Source organism: Schistocerca americana, chromosome X (genome assembly GCF_021461395.2).
Source record: "Schistocerca americana isolate TAMUIC-IGC-003095 chromosome X, iqSchAmer2.1, whole genome shotgun sequence".
Taxonomy (NCBI): Eukaryota; Metazoa; Arthropoda; class Insecta; order Orthoptera; family Acrididae; genus Schistocerca; species Schistocerca americana.
In genome coordinates this window covers 508,004,248-508,020,151 of record NC_060130.1, presented here as the reverse complement: position 1 = coordinate 508,020,151, position 15,904 = coordinate 508,004,248, and the positions used below count along the sequence as shown (strand labels likewise).

Here is a 15,904-nt window from a genome sequence, read left to right as displayed (position 1 = left end):
AAAATTATAGTACAATATTTAGATGTTAATTTTCAGTAAAAACTTCATTTTCTGTCCCGATTCACCCCAAGTTATGGTGCTCATATTCACAATGACCACCACCACCACTACTACTACTACTACTACTACTACTACTACTACTGCTACTACTATTTTGATCATTATATTGTAGTGCCCATGTAGAATATGTTAGATGCAAGAAAAGGCCCTAACTTTTACAGTGAAATAAATGCATAAATAAATATTTCAATTGCCTATAGTGCAAGGCATCTAACTTTTAATACCCCTACTTGGCAAAGCACTGTTTACAGACAGACATGAATTTTGCTGTAGGTTACTACTTGAAACTTTCTTTTACCTAACAAAATGGAATAGTGTACATTTTGTGACAGCATTCAGTATCTCATAAACAGAAGACAGGAATCACATAACAGATGTCAGTACCTAGATTAAAGCTTTTCACTATAAAATGGAGTACTGGGAGGCATACACTGATTCTTCTTCACTTAGGTATGTCACAGAGTTTCGCACAAAATTGAATACAGTTCATATCAATGCAAATAGCTTACTAACAAGAAGGGATTACCAGTACTGGAAAATCGTAAAAGTAGGTAAGGGTTTAAGTGCTCCCTGTTGGAAACCTTAACTCAGCTTTTGTAACTGTACCATAAAATGCCTTGTATTATTTGATAATCCTTGATAATTTGCTTACAGTTGCCTCCAGGACACAGGACTTTATCGCTTGGCTAAAATGAAAGTAAAAAATAACATTCCCTTATCAGAATTCTGAAAAAGCCTGAAAGACTGGATTCTGTGGCCTGGAATAAACAGCAGTTGAAACAGCAGTTGCCTTTATGTATTGTATCTGAACTGGCTAAAAATATTGTTAAAGAATTTTGAGGAGGAGGAGCAGATTAGTGTTTAATGTCCCTTTGACACTGAGGTCATTAGAGTCAGAGCACAAGCTCAGATTAGGGAAGGAAGGGGAAGGAAATCAGCTGTGCCCTTTCGTGGAAACCATCCTGGCATTTGCCTGAAGTGATTTAGGAAAATCACAGAAAACCTAAATGAGGATGATTGGATGCAGGTTTGAACTGTTGTCCTTCTGAATGCGAGTCCAGTGTGCTAACCACTGCACAACCTCGTTTGGTCAAAGAATTCTGGGAGTGGCATCATATGACTGCAATTTTAATTGCAGAGAACAAACATGGACTCAAGTTAAGAAAGAATTAATCTTAGGCATTAATGTCCCATTGATGTTAAAGTCATTAGAGATGGAGTAAAAGCTCCAGTTGGGTAAAAATAAATAAACTGTATCCTTTTCAAAGGACTCATCCAAGAATTGGCCTTAAGTGATTCAGGAAACCTAGGGGAAAGTAAAATGTGAATGGCCGGACCGAGATTTTAAGTGCCATCCTGCTGAATGCGAGTCCAGTGACTTACCATCGTGGCCACTTGCTCACTGACTCAAATTAAGGAATATCAGACACAGAACAATACAACACTTACTCACCAGACTGACATAACATCGTAAAACACTCAAACTATGTAATAATGTAATTGTGTGAGAATGAATGTGCAGTGGAATACACACTGAGTACCATCAATTCATTATTTCTTTAAAATCTGACAGCTATTTAGTTGACACACAAAGGACAACAAAAATGATAAATCATTTAAGTACAGTGCATTCATTGCTGATAAAGCCAATTATGCATAAAATTCACCTGTGTTATCAGTTTGCAACGGTTTGTGATTATTAGCAAATTTGTTATTATGTGTTATTCGTTGTTCATCCTATGGGTGGTCTTCCTTTTCAATGAGTACTTGAGATATCACTATCCATGGAACAATGATTACACCTGCTACCCCAGCTGCCATCACCACTATGATACCCTCCCGACTACTGACAAAGACCTTGAAAGTATGTTTACTTTCAATATGCAGCACACATGCAACTATAGATTGCATGGGCAAGTGGCATGCTATGTACTAGCTGCCAACACTACCTGCTGGCAAGGTCATCTGTCAACCACAAAGTTATTTTAATCAAGCTATATATCTTTTCATTGTAAACTATTAATTGTGCTTAACCACACAAATCGAACATGAACTTTTAATGGCTTGTTACAGAGTAGTGATGTAATTGTGATTTATTCCATTTGCTAACCGAATTACCTTTGTATCCACGAAAATATCCTCACAACAGCAAAAAACTGCATAATATGCAATAATCAAAACATAAAACATAAAATATGAAACACACAATACTACAACAACCCTCAGATTTTGCAACAGTACTGTGACGTGGTTACCATTACCGAAGGAACAGCCCACAGCATAACACCTATTTCATACTGTCAACACATACATAAGGTGCACATCAGCCAAGTCTTCATCAGTAAACCCATCCATGCTGCTATGTATCAGTGTTAACATACAACTAACCCTGCCATAACACAAACCTAAAAGGGATCTGAGCAGTACTGACAGCAAGCTTGAGGGCAAGGAGTAAAGTGTGCATTACTCCTGTCAGTATCAAGTACTGTGAGTCGCTTGGACAAGATTGTTTCCAAACAAGACACCTCAATCACGGCGAACATCAATCAAAAATAGATAATTTTAAACTCACCATGGTTAGCGCAGCTCCCCCCGTCGGAGGTTCGAGTCCTCCCTCGGGCATGGGTGTGCATGTTGTCCTCAGTGTGAGGTAGTTTAGGTTGGATTAAGTAGTGTGTAAGCCTTGGGACCAATGACCTCAGCAGTTTGGCCCCTTACCACAAATTTCCAAATTTAAACTCGTCCATGAAAGCAAACACTTCCTAATTCTTGCTCTTGTTTTTGCAGGTCCTAAAACTATATTTTTCTGGTCGCCGTTCTTTAAGTGGGTAAGTATGAAATTGTAATTTTGACAGTTTTCACTTTTCTTGTTTGTTGTTAAATTAAACTTTGAATGACAGTTTCTTCAATGTCAGAAACCTACTTCACTCTTTCTTTTCAATAATGTGTTATTGGAATTAAGTGCAGATCATTTATAGATTTACCTTGTGTCTACGGACTTACGTGTGATTGAATTTTCTTTTATTTCTTCTACTCCCAAGGAGAATACGAAAAGTGCCATAATCCAATTTCCCAGAAAATTCACTTAGTGAAGGAGGAGTCAGAGTAAGCGAACACATTTTGGCTTATCTGTAGACACTCAACCATTTCTGAAAAAACTACAGTCAAAGTTTTTGAGATACTTTACAGGACTTTTACAACACAATATCCTCAGACAAAATGGTGGCACAACGGTTAGTGTTGCAGCTTCTTAATTTTGCACCTCGTGTTCGAAATGGAATTACTACCCTTTTTTTCTCATTTATATATCCATGTCTATAGAAGATTACTACACTTTATATTGATATAACATTATTCGTCTATCACTCGTATGACAGATGACTTAATTAGAAAAAGAATGAGAAAATTATTTGAAATTGTTTTCGGTGAAATTCCTGCAGTGTAACATAGTTCATGATCAACTGCAAGTGCCAGTTTTGCAAAAGTGATCCATTATGCATGGTTTGCTGCGAAATTATTGCCAATGCATGACATCTTCACAAATGGTAGCTATGTTTCTTTCCCGAGGGAGATTCCTACGAAGAAATGTCACTGTGGCAAACCTGTTTTTGCGCAATGCTTGTGAAATTTGGAATATCTGCATTCTGAATGTTTCTATTATCGGTAACATCCAAGGGAATGTACCAAATCTTCCTGAAGAATAAACATGTTTATAAAATGTAATAATATGAGAGTGGAATATGAGAATTTAAAAATACTGCAACCCATCAACATACCACACACACATATGCAATTATTGTGAGACACTTATTGTGAGACACTTATTGTGAAATCCAATTGTAATTTTACAATTAATATAATGAATGCCCTTAGATCCCCTAATTTGATAAGAAACATTTGTGTAACAACCATCTAAGGGCATGTGTAGATAAATGAAAAGAATAAAAATAAAATAAATAAAAACAAAAATTAATTTTTGAACATGGGATGCAAAATTAACAAGCTGCAACCCTAACCACTGAACCATCATTTTCTCTGTGGATGTCTTGTGGTAGAAGGCCTATACCTTGACAGCTTTGATAGTTGTTTATTGAGAAATGGTCATGTATCTACAGATAAGACGAGGCATATGTTTGCATACTTTGACTCCTCTTCCACTGATCGGTGTTCCTGGGAAATGCGGTGATGACACTTGCCATGTTCTCCTCATCAGTAAACAAACGTAGAGCAACTCTAAAACTACAGATACATAATTTCTATATAGATTATGAAAACTTTAAATTGCTTACATACAGACTCCTGCAAAATAGAAATTAAAGTAGAGTAAAATACTAAATATAAGTTATGTTGTCATGTTTTGCAGGGGCTTGTAATTGCAGGCTTGAGTGACCTACAGCGACCAGTAGAAACAATCAGTATATCACAGTCTTCTGCTTTGGCAGTCACAGGCATGATCTGGTCTCGATACTGCTTAGTTATTATCCCCAAGAACTATAGTCTGTGCAGTGTAAATGTCTTTGTCGCCCTGACAGGACTTTATTCTCTCTCAAGAGCTATAAGGTATGGTGATCCACTTTTTTTTATTACTGATACTTATAAAAACCTTGTAATAAATTAACACAGACAAGATTACTATATTAAAACCGAATGGACTCTCATGAACTGTATTTGAACAACTACTAAATAAATGTTTAAATAACCATTACATCAGAATTACATTTTACTATAAAAGCTTTTAAAAATGGCCAATTACTTAGACATCAATATCTATAATAGTCTTCTATTTAGATTTAGTTTATTTTTCATCACACTATATACTTATCAAAACTGTGACATAAATATGTAAACAAGCAATATCAGAATAAATGAATGTGTCAGCACAGGCAGAGTAATAGAAACACATGTATTTGTACTATGGAAGGTGTGACATATTGACAAAAGCACGTTTATTGATGAGAAGGATAGGGAATACTCTTTCCACAAGAAAGAGAGGTTGTAAGAGACTGAATAAGAAACATTGTATTTGTACTATGGAAGGTGTGACATATTGACAAAAGCACGTTTATTGATGAGAAGGATAGGGAATACTCTTTCCACAAGAAAGAGAGGTTGTAAGAGACTGAATAAGAAACATTGGAGAAGGCATAAAAGGCTGGGTAAGAGCTAGGAGGAAGGAATAAATCAGCTACCGGTATGTTCTTTTCAAAGGATTCATCTCAGAAACTGGTTACATCAGTTTACTAAAATGTATTTCTTGACTAGTTTTGGAAAATTGTTTCCCAGAATTCCATGTATACAGCTCTCTGCAAGCACGTCTTCCCTGTAAATGTACCACTACATTTGTTACGCATTTGTGCAACACACTCATATTGATTGAATGAGCGTATAATGTAGAGTACAACTCTTCTCTGCATACCTGTTATCTTCTGCTAGTCAACCTGAAAGAGAGTCCCAGTCTGATGAACAATAGTCAGGAATTGGTATAAAAATGATTTTGTTAATGACTTTCTTCATTGCTGACAGCAGACATGAGTCTGGTAAATACTTTCCTCGTGGAGATATTTTTTGTACCCATTCCACTTTAAAACACTTAACAGTTTTACTCCTAGATGTTTCACAGCTTTGTCTTATTCCAGTAACCGAAGATCAATCACTAAGTCAAATGTTATTTGATTATTTTGTTTATTGATGCACATTTTATTGCATTTACTTATGTTGAGGGTCAGACACAAATCTTTACACCAGGTGGTAATCACTTTGTCTTTCTATATTCATTTCAAATTTATAATGATGTCAACTTCTTGTACACAACTGTGATATATTTGGACTGCTTCATAGAGCTACAAGTGATTTCTGTGTTATCATTAACAATGGTAGCACTATCAAACTGCCTTGAAGTAGACCACATGCTACTCTAGCTTCTGATGGCACCTCCCCATTACAAATTTTGTTATGGGTTCTGTTTTCTAGAAAGTCTTCACTCCAGTCAAACTTTTATTCAGATATTTCATTTGCATGTATTTTGTTTGCTCACTGATGGTGTGGAACTGTATTTCAGGCTTTTTGGAAGCCAACAAACGTGATGTCAACCCCAGCTGCTGTACCTACTGCTCTGTCCATCTCATTAAATGATAAGAGCAATCTGAGTTTCATATAGTCAATGATTACACAATCATTGTTGGTTTTGAAGTAGTAGTAGTAGTAGCAGTAGTAGTAGTAGTAGTAGTAGTAGTAGTAGTGTGGTGGTAGCATAGTCTGCAGATGAGCCATCACATGATAACAGAAATTCTGCAACATTTTGACTTCAATGAGATAGGTCTAATGTTAAAACTTGCTTACAGGTTATAACTACGTTCAGGATTGGGACTTAAACCGAAGACTTTGTCATTTGCAGACAAGTGCTCTGCCAACTGAGCAATCCAAGCAGAGCTAATGATATGCTCCTATCATTATTTCTGCCAGTACCTCTCTCTCATTCTGATGGATTAATAATTCTCCACAGCTGTCCTGTGCCCCTTCCTTTGTATTGCAATGACCTGCACCTTTTTAATTAGTTCAGGATAGCCAGCACACCCTCCTCTGGCTAAACAGCTGGGGCAGATGCTGGGTGCCAGGGTACAGAGGTATCACAGGGAACAAAACGGCAGATGTAGTGGCCGAGGAGGCATGTTTTGATCCTTGGATACTTCAGTGCCCCATCGACCTGCATGTTCTCGTTTCGCTGATGAGGAACATCATGTGTCAATGAATGGCTTGAAGTGACAGGCAATAAGCTCCATCTAGTAAAGCCTACAATGCAGCAGCGGTGTATCTCCTTCCAGCCTCTCAACAGGATGAGGTTCTCCTTACACGTCATCACATATGCCACAACCCTGTAACGCATTTCTTGCTCTGGCGAGAGGGCCCTCCAACGTGCAGTGCTTGTGGCGTACAGATAACGGTGCTCCACGTTTTTAAACTGTGTTTCATTTTCTAACCAGAGAGTGGATTTGCCAACAGGTTTGCCCTCTATTTTAGGTAATGTTCATGTGAATGTGGTTTAAGATTTTGTGATCTGTCCAACTTGTTTCCTAAGATTTTTGGTAGATATTCTTAATGTGTCAATAGGGTGACTGGCTTACCCACGTTTTTTGTAAGTGGTCAGCCAGTTACATTTCTCTGTGCCTTTCTTTTAGGTCTTTTACGATTTTACTTCTGTTTTAATTATAGGTGTAGCACCTTTCACCATTTATCAGTTGTCTTCCGGCACGTTAGATACAGTGATTGTGTGATTCAACACAAGTGAGATGGGAGTGAGTGAATGAGTGTCATTTTATGGATTTACTCCTCATTGTGTGCAACGATTTTAGAGACTTAAACCACAATTGTTTGTTTCCATGAGGGTAAGGGTGCTGATAACCTCGCTGTTGAGTGTCCATGGGCTCCAAACCACACACCTACACCTTTTTCCCAGTCATGCTCCACTTCCAGCAATATACACCACTTGTCAAAAAAAGTTCCGAGACTTATTTTATTGCTGGTGTATAAGTGACATCAGCACAGTAACTATGGTAGCTGCTTGAGCTAACAACTGTAAACAGCAGATGTGGATTTGACCAGTTAGTTGTGAGGTTGTGGAAGTGGGCATGAGACCATAGTGTGTCAATGTCATGTCAAATTGCAATGACACAACAGACTGAACATCTAGAAATCAGGTGTTCAATGCCTACTACAACTTGACTGAAATGAACAATGTGGACTGTTCTTTTTTAGAAAATATCACCACAGGTATTGAGACTTGGAGATATCAATGCAAACCTATTACAAAATGACTAAGTGCAGACTGGGTCTCTAACAGTTTCTTAAGACCTAAGTAAATGCGAACGTGATGTGCGAGTTGAACACCACCTCAAAAGAGGACTTTTCTGACAGTTTCACAAGACTGTATGAACATTCTGTGTGCTGTACTGAAGTATAGGAAGCCTTTGTATAGCACCTGCAGCATTAAAACCACGATATTAACTGTTCTCTACTTTTTATCAATCCAGTCTCAAAATGTTTTGGACTGATGGAGCAAGGTAAACTGTTGCAGAAGAGGGGGTCAAGTTCTACCACATATTTGATAAAGAATTCAATGGACAGCCCATCAGGTCTAGTCATATTTCCTCTATCAAGACACATGAGCCAATTTTCAATCATATTCTCATTTATTTCTCTATCTGTTATTTTCACATCTGTACAGCCACTGACAGCAGGAACTATATTGTTTTCTCTCATCTGTCACACATGTTAGTATCACTAAAGGTGTCACAAATGGATCTTCCTGAACTGTATGCCTGTAACCCGCTGTAGGGAAAGCTAAATTTGGTACAGCTGTGTGGTCACGGGTACAGATACGGGTGGGGGTTAATCTCCATGTGCACCTCTCATATTGCCTCTTAAAGATCAACAGATCAGAGTCCAATGGACTGACAAAAAAGGTTCATGTTAATTATGTTTTACAGCAACAATAGCAACAAACGCTGAGACTATTTTCAATTTCTCTACACAGTCAGTATAAGAAAGTTTCACACCAGGATAATAATTATAATATGGATCATCAGAAATGGGGTACAGTAGAGATAGTTGTAGCTCCAGTAATTAAACACAAATCAATAATACTTGTAGTAATGGAGAAACTCTCTGGATTGGGGGAAGTGAACTACTAATCTAGAATTAAGATTCATGTGGGAATAAGTCTTAAAGGTATGACTGTTTTGTGCTTCATTACAACAGTGTTTTGTAATCTGTGTTATTAATCAGAAATTTGACTTTCAGTAACTCATTTGTACTTGTGCCAAGTTTCATGTGCATTTCCTTTCACATTTGAGTTTTTCATGTGACAGCTCTTACAGCTTTTTAAATTAAAACAAACAATATTAACGTTCTACATCTTTATACTTCATGTCTACATATTAATTTCTCAACAGTCACCTGGACGATGAACATATTTCTCCCAACGAGAGACCAGTTTAATAATACCATCACTATAGAATGATTGACTTTGTAGCTGGAGCCACAACCCTCACTTCTGTTAGCTTGAAGGTGTTCTTCAAGTTTTGGAAATCGGATGGGGCTAAGTTGGGACTGTATGAAAGATGATCAATCACAGCAAACCCATGGCATTGGATTGTTTCAGATGGCGCCATGCTCATGTGTAGTCTGCCATCATCACAGCAAAGGAAGGGGTGCCTTGTGGGTAGCCAAATCTTCAAAGTAGGAACTCAACTACAGCACACTATTTCTCAGATACCGACATAGTTACATTATGCACCACCTTATTACATGCTATGATTTGGAGTTATCAAGTAGTAGAGGGCTGCAAATATCTAGACATGAAGAATGAAGATGTAGGATGTTGGTAATTTAAAAGTTTTACGAGTTTTGACATAAGAAAACTCAGAATGAAGCAATACTTTTCAGCACACCCTCATATTTGTCTGGCTTCCCTAAGAGTTTTATAATTCGTTTACACTTACTTTACATTGTTCCCTGTCAAAGACAGATATTGTCACAAGGAAGGTAAGTTCGTCTGACATGTTATCAACCTATACATAAAAGGTAATAAAAGTGTCAGGTCAACCGGATGCAGATTCAGGAGGGTATCAGCTTTGTTTTAGCCATATGAACCATCCTTATATTCACCTCAAGTCAATTAATGAAACTATATCCGGATATCAGGCATATGAATGCAATGTCTTAACCACTGGTTAGTTCTTCAATAATTACAGAAACACAAAGCACAAGAGCTGAAAACAGTCACATGTAGGTGAAATACCTTAACATAGTTCTGTTGAAGTGGATGATTCTTTCAGCTGACATGATGCTATGAGATGCACTAGTTGTAGCATAGTTGCTGGTAGCCCTACCAACTTGAACAGGTATTAGCTGATGTTCTGCAAATTCGAGTGTGGAACTTAACACATTAAAATATTGTATGGAATTGGGAGGAACCAATGGTATTGTTACAAGCAAAAACGTGAGTTACAGAATGAGTTATTAGACGTACTGCAATTGTGGAAATATTCTTCCAAGAATTAAAATGAAGTTATTGACACCCATCAGTGTACATGTTTAGATGTCCATATTACAAGCTGATGATTAATAGCATGTAGGGATTATGTGAGGAAATGACAAATCATTAAAAGTAACTGGAAAGGGGATTAAAATCTGACAGTCAAGGATGAGTGGATTGCTACAGTTGGGGAATGAAAGGACACCACAACTGCTGCACAATGTGGACTACCAATAAAGAAACCTGAGAAAATAGAGACTGCTGGAGTTCTGAATTATGTTTCTACTGCTTTTAGCAAAGATCCACTTCAGGAACCATAAGGGGAGGTGATACATATGTGGAGTAAGTGTAAACAAACAAAGAAAAAGGTAAAGAAAACAGTCTAAAGGATAACAGAAACTTCCTACAAGCTGGAATAAGATAAAAACCTTGGAGAAAGTTAAACAACTGCTGTATTAAGTAAGTAAAAGTTGGATGATCAAGGGAGATTTCATAAGCTTGACACAGTTGAACACAATTGAGATGTGGGACTGAAGTTCCTTACAAGATCATCCTTATATATTGATCAGCCAGAACATTATGACCATCTACCTAATAGCCGATATTTCCATCCTTGGCAGGAATAGTAGAGGCAATGCATCATGGCATGGATGCAATGAGGCCTTGGCATGTTGCCGGCAACACATCTGCACACACAAGTCACCTGATTCCCGTAAAATCTCCGGGGAGAGAGCGAAGAGCTCTGACGCCACACTCAACCACATCCCAGATGCGTTTGATTGGGTTCAGATCTGCCAAATTGGGGGCCAGCACATCAACTGGAACTCACCACTGTGGTCCTGAAACCAGTCCATCACACTCCTGGTCTTATGACGCGGCACATTATCCTGATGAAAAATGCCACTGCCATTGGGAAACATGATCGTAATGGATGGTTGTATGTGGTCTGCAACCAGTGTACAGTACTCCTTTGCCATCATGGTGCTTTGCAAGAGCTCCACTGGACTCATGGTCATGGGAATGTTGTCCAGGGCATAATGAAGCCACCATCAGCTTGTCTCCATCCCGCAGTACAGGCATCGAGGAGCTCCTCCCGATTCACACTATCCCATCAGCATAATGAAGAAGGTATTGGGATTCAGTAGTATTTGCCAATTTTGTGGAATTAATATTGGCACATGTATGGGTTGTCAGCTGCAGAGGCCCATCAGCAGGAGTCTTCAGTGCACTGTGTGTTCAGACTCACTTGTACTCTGTTCTGCATTAAATTCTAATGTTAGTTCCACCACAGTTCACCACCTGTCCTGTTTTACCAGTCTGCCTGGCCTACGACATCCGACATATGTGATGAGGGGTGGCCGCCCAACTCCACGATGTCTGGACGTGGTTTCACCTTCGTTTTGCCACATGTTGAAGACACTCACCACAGCCTTCTCAAATACCCAACAAGTCGTGCAGCTTGTGAAATGCTCATGCCAAGCCTCTGGGCTAACACAATCTGCCCTCGGTCAAACTCTGATAGATTTCCCGCCTTCCCCATCCTACACATGGACAGCATGCTCACTGACGCTACATGCACTGTGCGCATGTCTGACTAGCAGTCATTCCTCACCATGTGACACTGCTATCACCTGGATGGATTTATAATGATAGGTCAGTGGTTGTAATGTTATGGCTGATCAGTGTAAAAAAAAAAAAAAAAAAAAAAAAAAAAAAAACATTCTCAAGTTTACTTAATGTGAGCGATCTGCTTACAATTTCAAACTTTTAAAGAAAAATCCTTCATCATCTCTGTCTCAAACAACTGACTGTTATGGCTTGTGTTGTGCTAACCATTAAAAGCCCATAGAACATGAATGTACAGAAGTGAACAGACCATTTGGCAAAATCCAGAGATGAAGGGAACCATAAGTACCCTAAGTGTGGTGCTACAGAAACTCTTTGACAAATTAAGTGGTAAGATATAGTGCATAATGTCAGAACAGATAGGCAAAAAATTAAGTTTGTGGAGAACGGACAAGTTCAAGGAATAACAACAGTTAATTTGGCCCTGTATAGACCAAGAAAGACAATCAAAAGATTAGGATATGCCAACCAAATTCTTCAGGATGTTAATTTAGCAGACATAGAAAGATGGAATTCCATGTAACTGTGTGTGTGCAGTATGACAGAGTGTAGAAACTTATTTTTCCTTTTCCAGGTACCAGCTCCAACTAAAGGAAAAGGGTAACAATGGAAGGACACAAGAACAAAAAATGCTTTTATGAAAGAAGTTTTTGTGTGTGTACATGTGGAAGGAGTGGACTACTAATTTATTTGGCTATGTATGTAGCAGAGGCACCAGCAAAATAAAAGATTAATGACACTGTATAATAATCCTTTTACTTGGTTTAGGGTACATTCCATAGTAACCATGCATATGTCACCTCAGCAAGCCACTTCCCAGCCTTAAAAAATAATAGCAACTGCTGCATGATGAAACTGTTTGTAATTTAAAGAGTTGACTTCTTGTAGATAAAGCTATTACTTTTACTACAGCTATTAACAATGTTAATTTACATTATTTAAATGCAGCATTTGCTCAAATTAGAAAAGAAGACTGACATTAATTTAGTGTATATAAGTCTGCATTAGAATATAAATATTTAGATGTTATATGTTGTATTGAAATGTAAAAAGTATGGAAGTAACATTTCTAAAATGTTCATGAAATTGAAAAAAAAGTATCATTGTATATTTTGTGAGTACAAATCTTAACTGTACCTCATTTACTTTAAGAGAATTACTGTATGTTGAACTTCTGTACCACAGAATTACTTAACAGACAAACTGCAGTCCATATGAACAGTAAAAAATGTTTATTATTTGTATGTACCTATTAGTAGAGAGAGATGTCTCAATAAATATGTATATGCCTTAATAAATGAAAATTTGCAACCATATAGGATACAATCACATTTCTGAAATGTTACTGGATACGTCAATTTAGTTTGAACTGTATAGTACACACACTGGCTGACAAAATAAAGTGAAGCATGCAGAGGAGGAGGAGGAGAAGGAGGAGAAGAAAGAAGAAGAAATTAAATGAAGCTTCAGGGTTCATACGGTATTTGATGTTATTTCAGGGATTACAAAATCATGTCAAATTTACAAAGAATGTGACGGTATGAGACCACTTGACTGTTATGATGTCACACCCTCTCTGGCTCATTGTGTCCTCTCCTGAGGAAACCTGGTACACACACACACACACACACACACACACACACACACACACACACACACCAGACATGTGCTATGAGTGGATGAGCATTGTCCCACTAAAAAATGGCACCACGATAAAGCTGCATGACAGGTAACACACAAGGAGACAGGATGTCTGCTACGTATATTTGTACCATCAGAGTTCCCTCAATCAGTACCAGCTGTGACCTAAAGTCATACCCAAATGCTTCCCACACCTTGAGGTCAGGAGTAACACCACTGTCCCTCTCCAAAATATTGGAAAAATGTGACCTCTCCCCAGGAAGCCACCATACTTGTTGACAATGGTCATCTGGGGCATTGCAGAACTGTAATCATTGTGGAACACATTGAGACACCATTCATCAGCAGTCAATGCTTCCCGGTCATGGCACCACTCCAAACAGAGCCGTTTGTGTTGTGGTACCAATGGCAGCATATTCATGGGATGGTAACTGCCTAGTTCGGCTGCTGCTAGCCTCTGATGAAAGGTGAGGGATGACAAAGAACATTGCATGCGGCCTACAACTTGTTCCTGAATGGCAGGTGCAGATATGAAGGAGTTACAATGTGCTTGGTGCACAATATAGGAATCCTCCTCTGCGCTGGTCAGACGCGGTCGACCACAACCTTGATGAGTATGTTTATCCTCACATTTCCATGCAGTCCAACATCATGCTTCTGCCACATTAGAGTGCTTCACAAATCTGTATCTTGGATTCGATCAGCCAGCCAAACTGATACCCACAATGAGGCTACATTCGAATTGTGTCAGGTGTTGATAATGTTGTCTTACCTGAGTATGCAGCATCTCTGTGTCCTTCACAGTGGTCACTCAATATCTGATGATGTCCACATCCCTTATATACGCTACCAGGCCTGATAACAGCAAAACATATTAATGACACTAATGCACTCTGGCGGTTGTTCTGCCAGTCATATAATTTCTACTCAGTCATTTCTGTCACCACCCATAGTGTGTATATGACAAAGTTACATTGACATCTGACCGTGTCTTCTAGACACTTCTCCTTTTTTTCAGACAGCATATTTAACTTTAATCATTTTTTCTAACTAACTTTGTAGAGTCAGTTTCTATAGTTACAACCGTTCTGTTACTATGAAGCTCAATTGACTGTTGCTACCTGCCATTAACCCTTTCAGGGGCAAAATATTTAAAAAAATCATTTTTAAATTTTCCTTGTTTTTATTGTATTAATTTTCATACAGTGAGAGAGAAAAATGTAAAAAATTAAATGAAATATACATAAACTGAACACATACAGGGTGGTTTCAAATGGAGCCACTGGCCGCTAAATGTCATCACTTTTGATGATACAGTAAACAGCAATTCCTTTCTGCAGATAAGCATAAGGCTACCTGGCAATGACTACATGTCCATCTGCTTCTGTGGGGTTCTTTCTTTGTGCTGCAGTGCACACAGCACCTTGAGGTTCCATGTTTTGGCAGATGTTTTGCTTTCAGTATACATTTATCATGGGGAACAACAGTTTTGAATTTTTTTTTTGCAGATGGTTCTGACCGTGTACTGGGATGGCCAGGACTATCTTTGAAGACATAACTGCCTACCAGGCCTGTGGCAACACATCTTCGAAAATCCTTTAGCACTTGCTTCGCTGTTGGATTACATAATCGAAACAGAATAAATGCATTTCCAATAGAAATAACAACTGTATACCAAAATAATCTTAGGCACCACCTTCATGATTTCCTGTCTACTGCATAAAAACTGTTCATCATATCCGCCTTATCGACACATCCCATATTTGCATTATATGATTTCACTATTTTTGGGCAAGGTACCTTTGTGATTTTTCCATCCTTTTCTTTACGGCTAACTTCTTCAACACATACAGGTGAATCAATTGTAGACAGCAACATGACTGCATGTTTGTCTTTCCATTTGATGCAGGTAATGCCATCAGAACGGACTGACCAGTCAAACTCTCCTCTTTGCAACTCTTTGTCTGTTTTTAGCGTAGGAAGTCCTTTTCTGTGTGATCTAATTGTTCCACAGGCAAGAAGTCCGTCATCTTTTAGCTTCTGTAAATGTGAGACACTGGTAAAAAAACTGTCAAAGTATATGTTGTATCCCTTTCCTTCCAAGCCTTTACGCATATCTCTCACAATTCTCTCTCCTAAGGATTTTTCCACTATGCCTTCAACTTTTCCAGTATGTATCTGAAAATCACAAATATATCCAAGCTTATCAGCTCAGACCCAGATTTTGTATCTCTTCTTGATTGGCTTTGGGGGCATATATTGTTTGAATGCGATTCATCCTTTGAACTTCACCATGCATTCATCTATAGCTTGCTCCTTAGTAGGTGCATAGAATTCTTTGAAGATTACATCTACTACATCTACATTGATACTCCGCAAGCCACCCAACGGTGTGTGGCGGAGGGCACTTTACGTGCCACTGTCATTACCTCCCTTTCCTGTTCCAGTCGCGTAAGGTTCGCGGGAAGAACGACTGTCTGAAAGCCTCCGTGCGCGCTCTAATCTCTCTAATTTTACATTCGTGATCTCCTCGGGAGGTATAAG

General features: G+C 38.4%; 1 protein-coding gene across 1 annotated transcript in view; it reads left to right on the top strand.

The window, feature by feature from the left end:
- LOC124555584 (mitochondrial pyruvate carrier 2-like) overlaps positions 1–13,033 on the top strand; it is a 63,725-nt gene extending 50,692 nt beyond the window's left edge. Inside the window, exons 2-4 of the mRNA XM_047129546.1 lie at positions 2,848–2,888; positions 4,424–4,620; positions 12,294–13,033. Coding sequence (XP_046985502.1) covers positions 2,848–2,888; positions 4,424–4,620; positions 12,294–12,360 — 305 coding nt within the window. The 3' untranslated portion in view covers positions 12,361–13,033. The remainder of the gene's footprint in view (positions 1–2,847; positions 2,889–4,423; positions 4,621–12,293) is intronic.
- Positions 13,034–15,904: the final 2,871 nt, after the last annotated feature.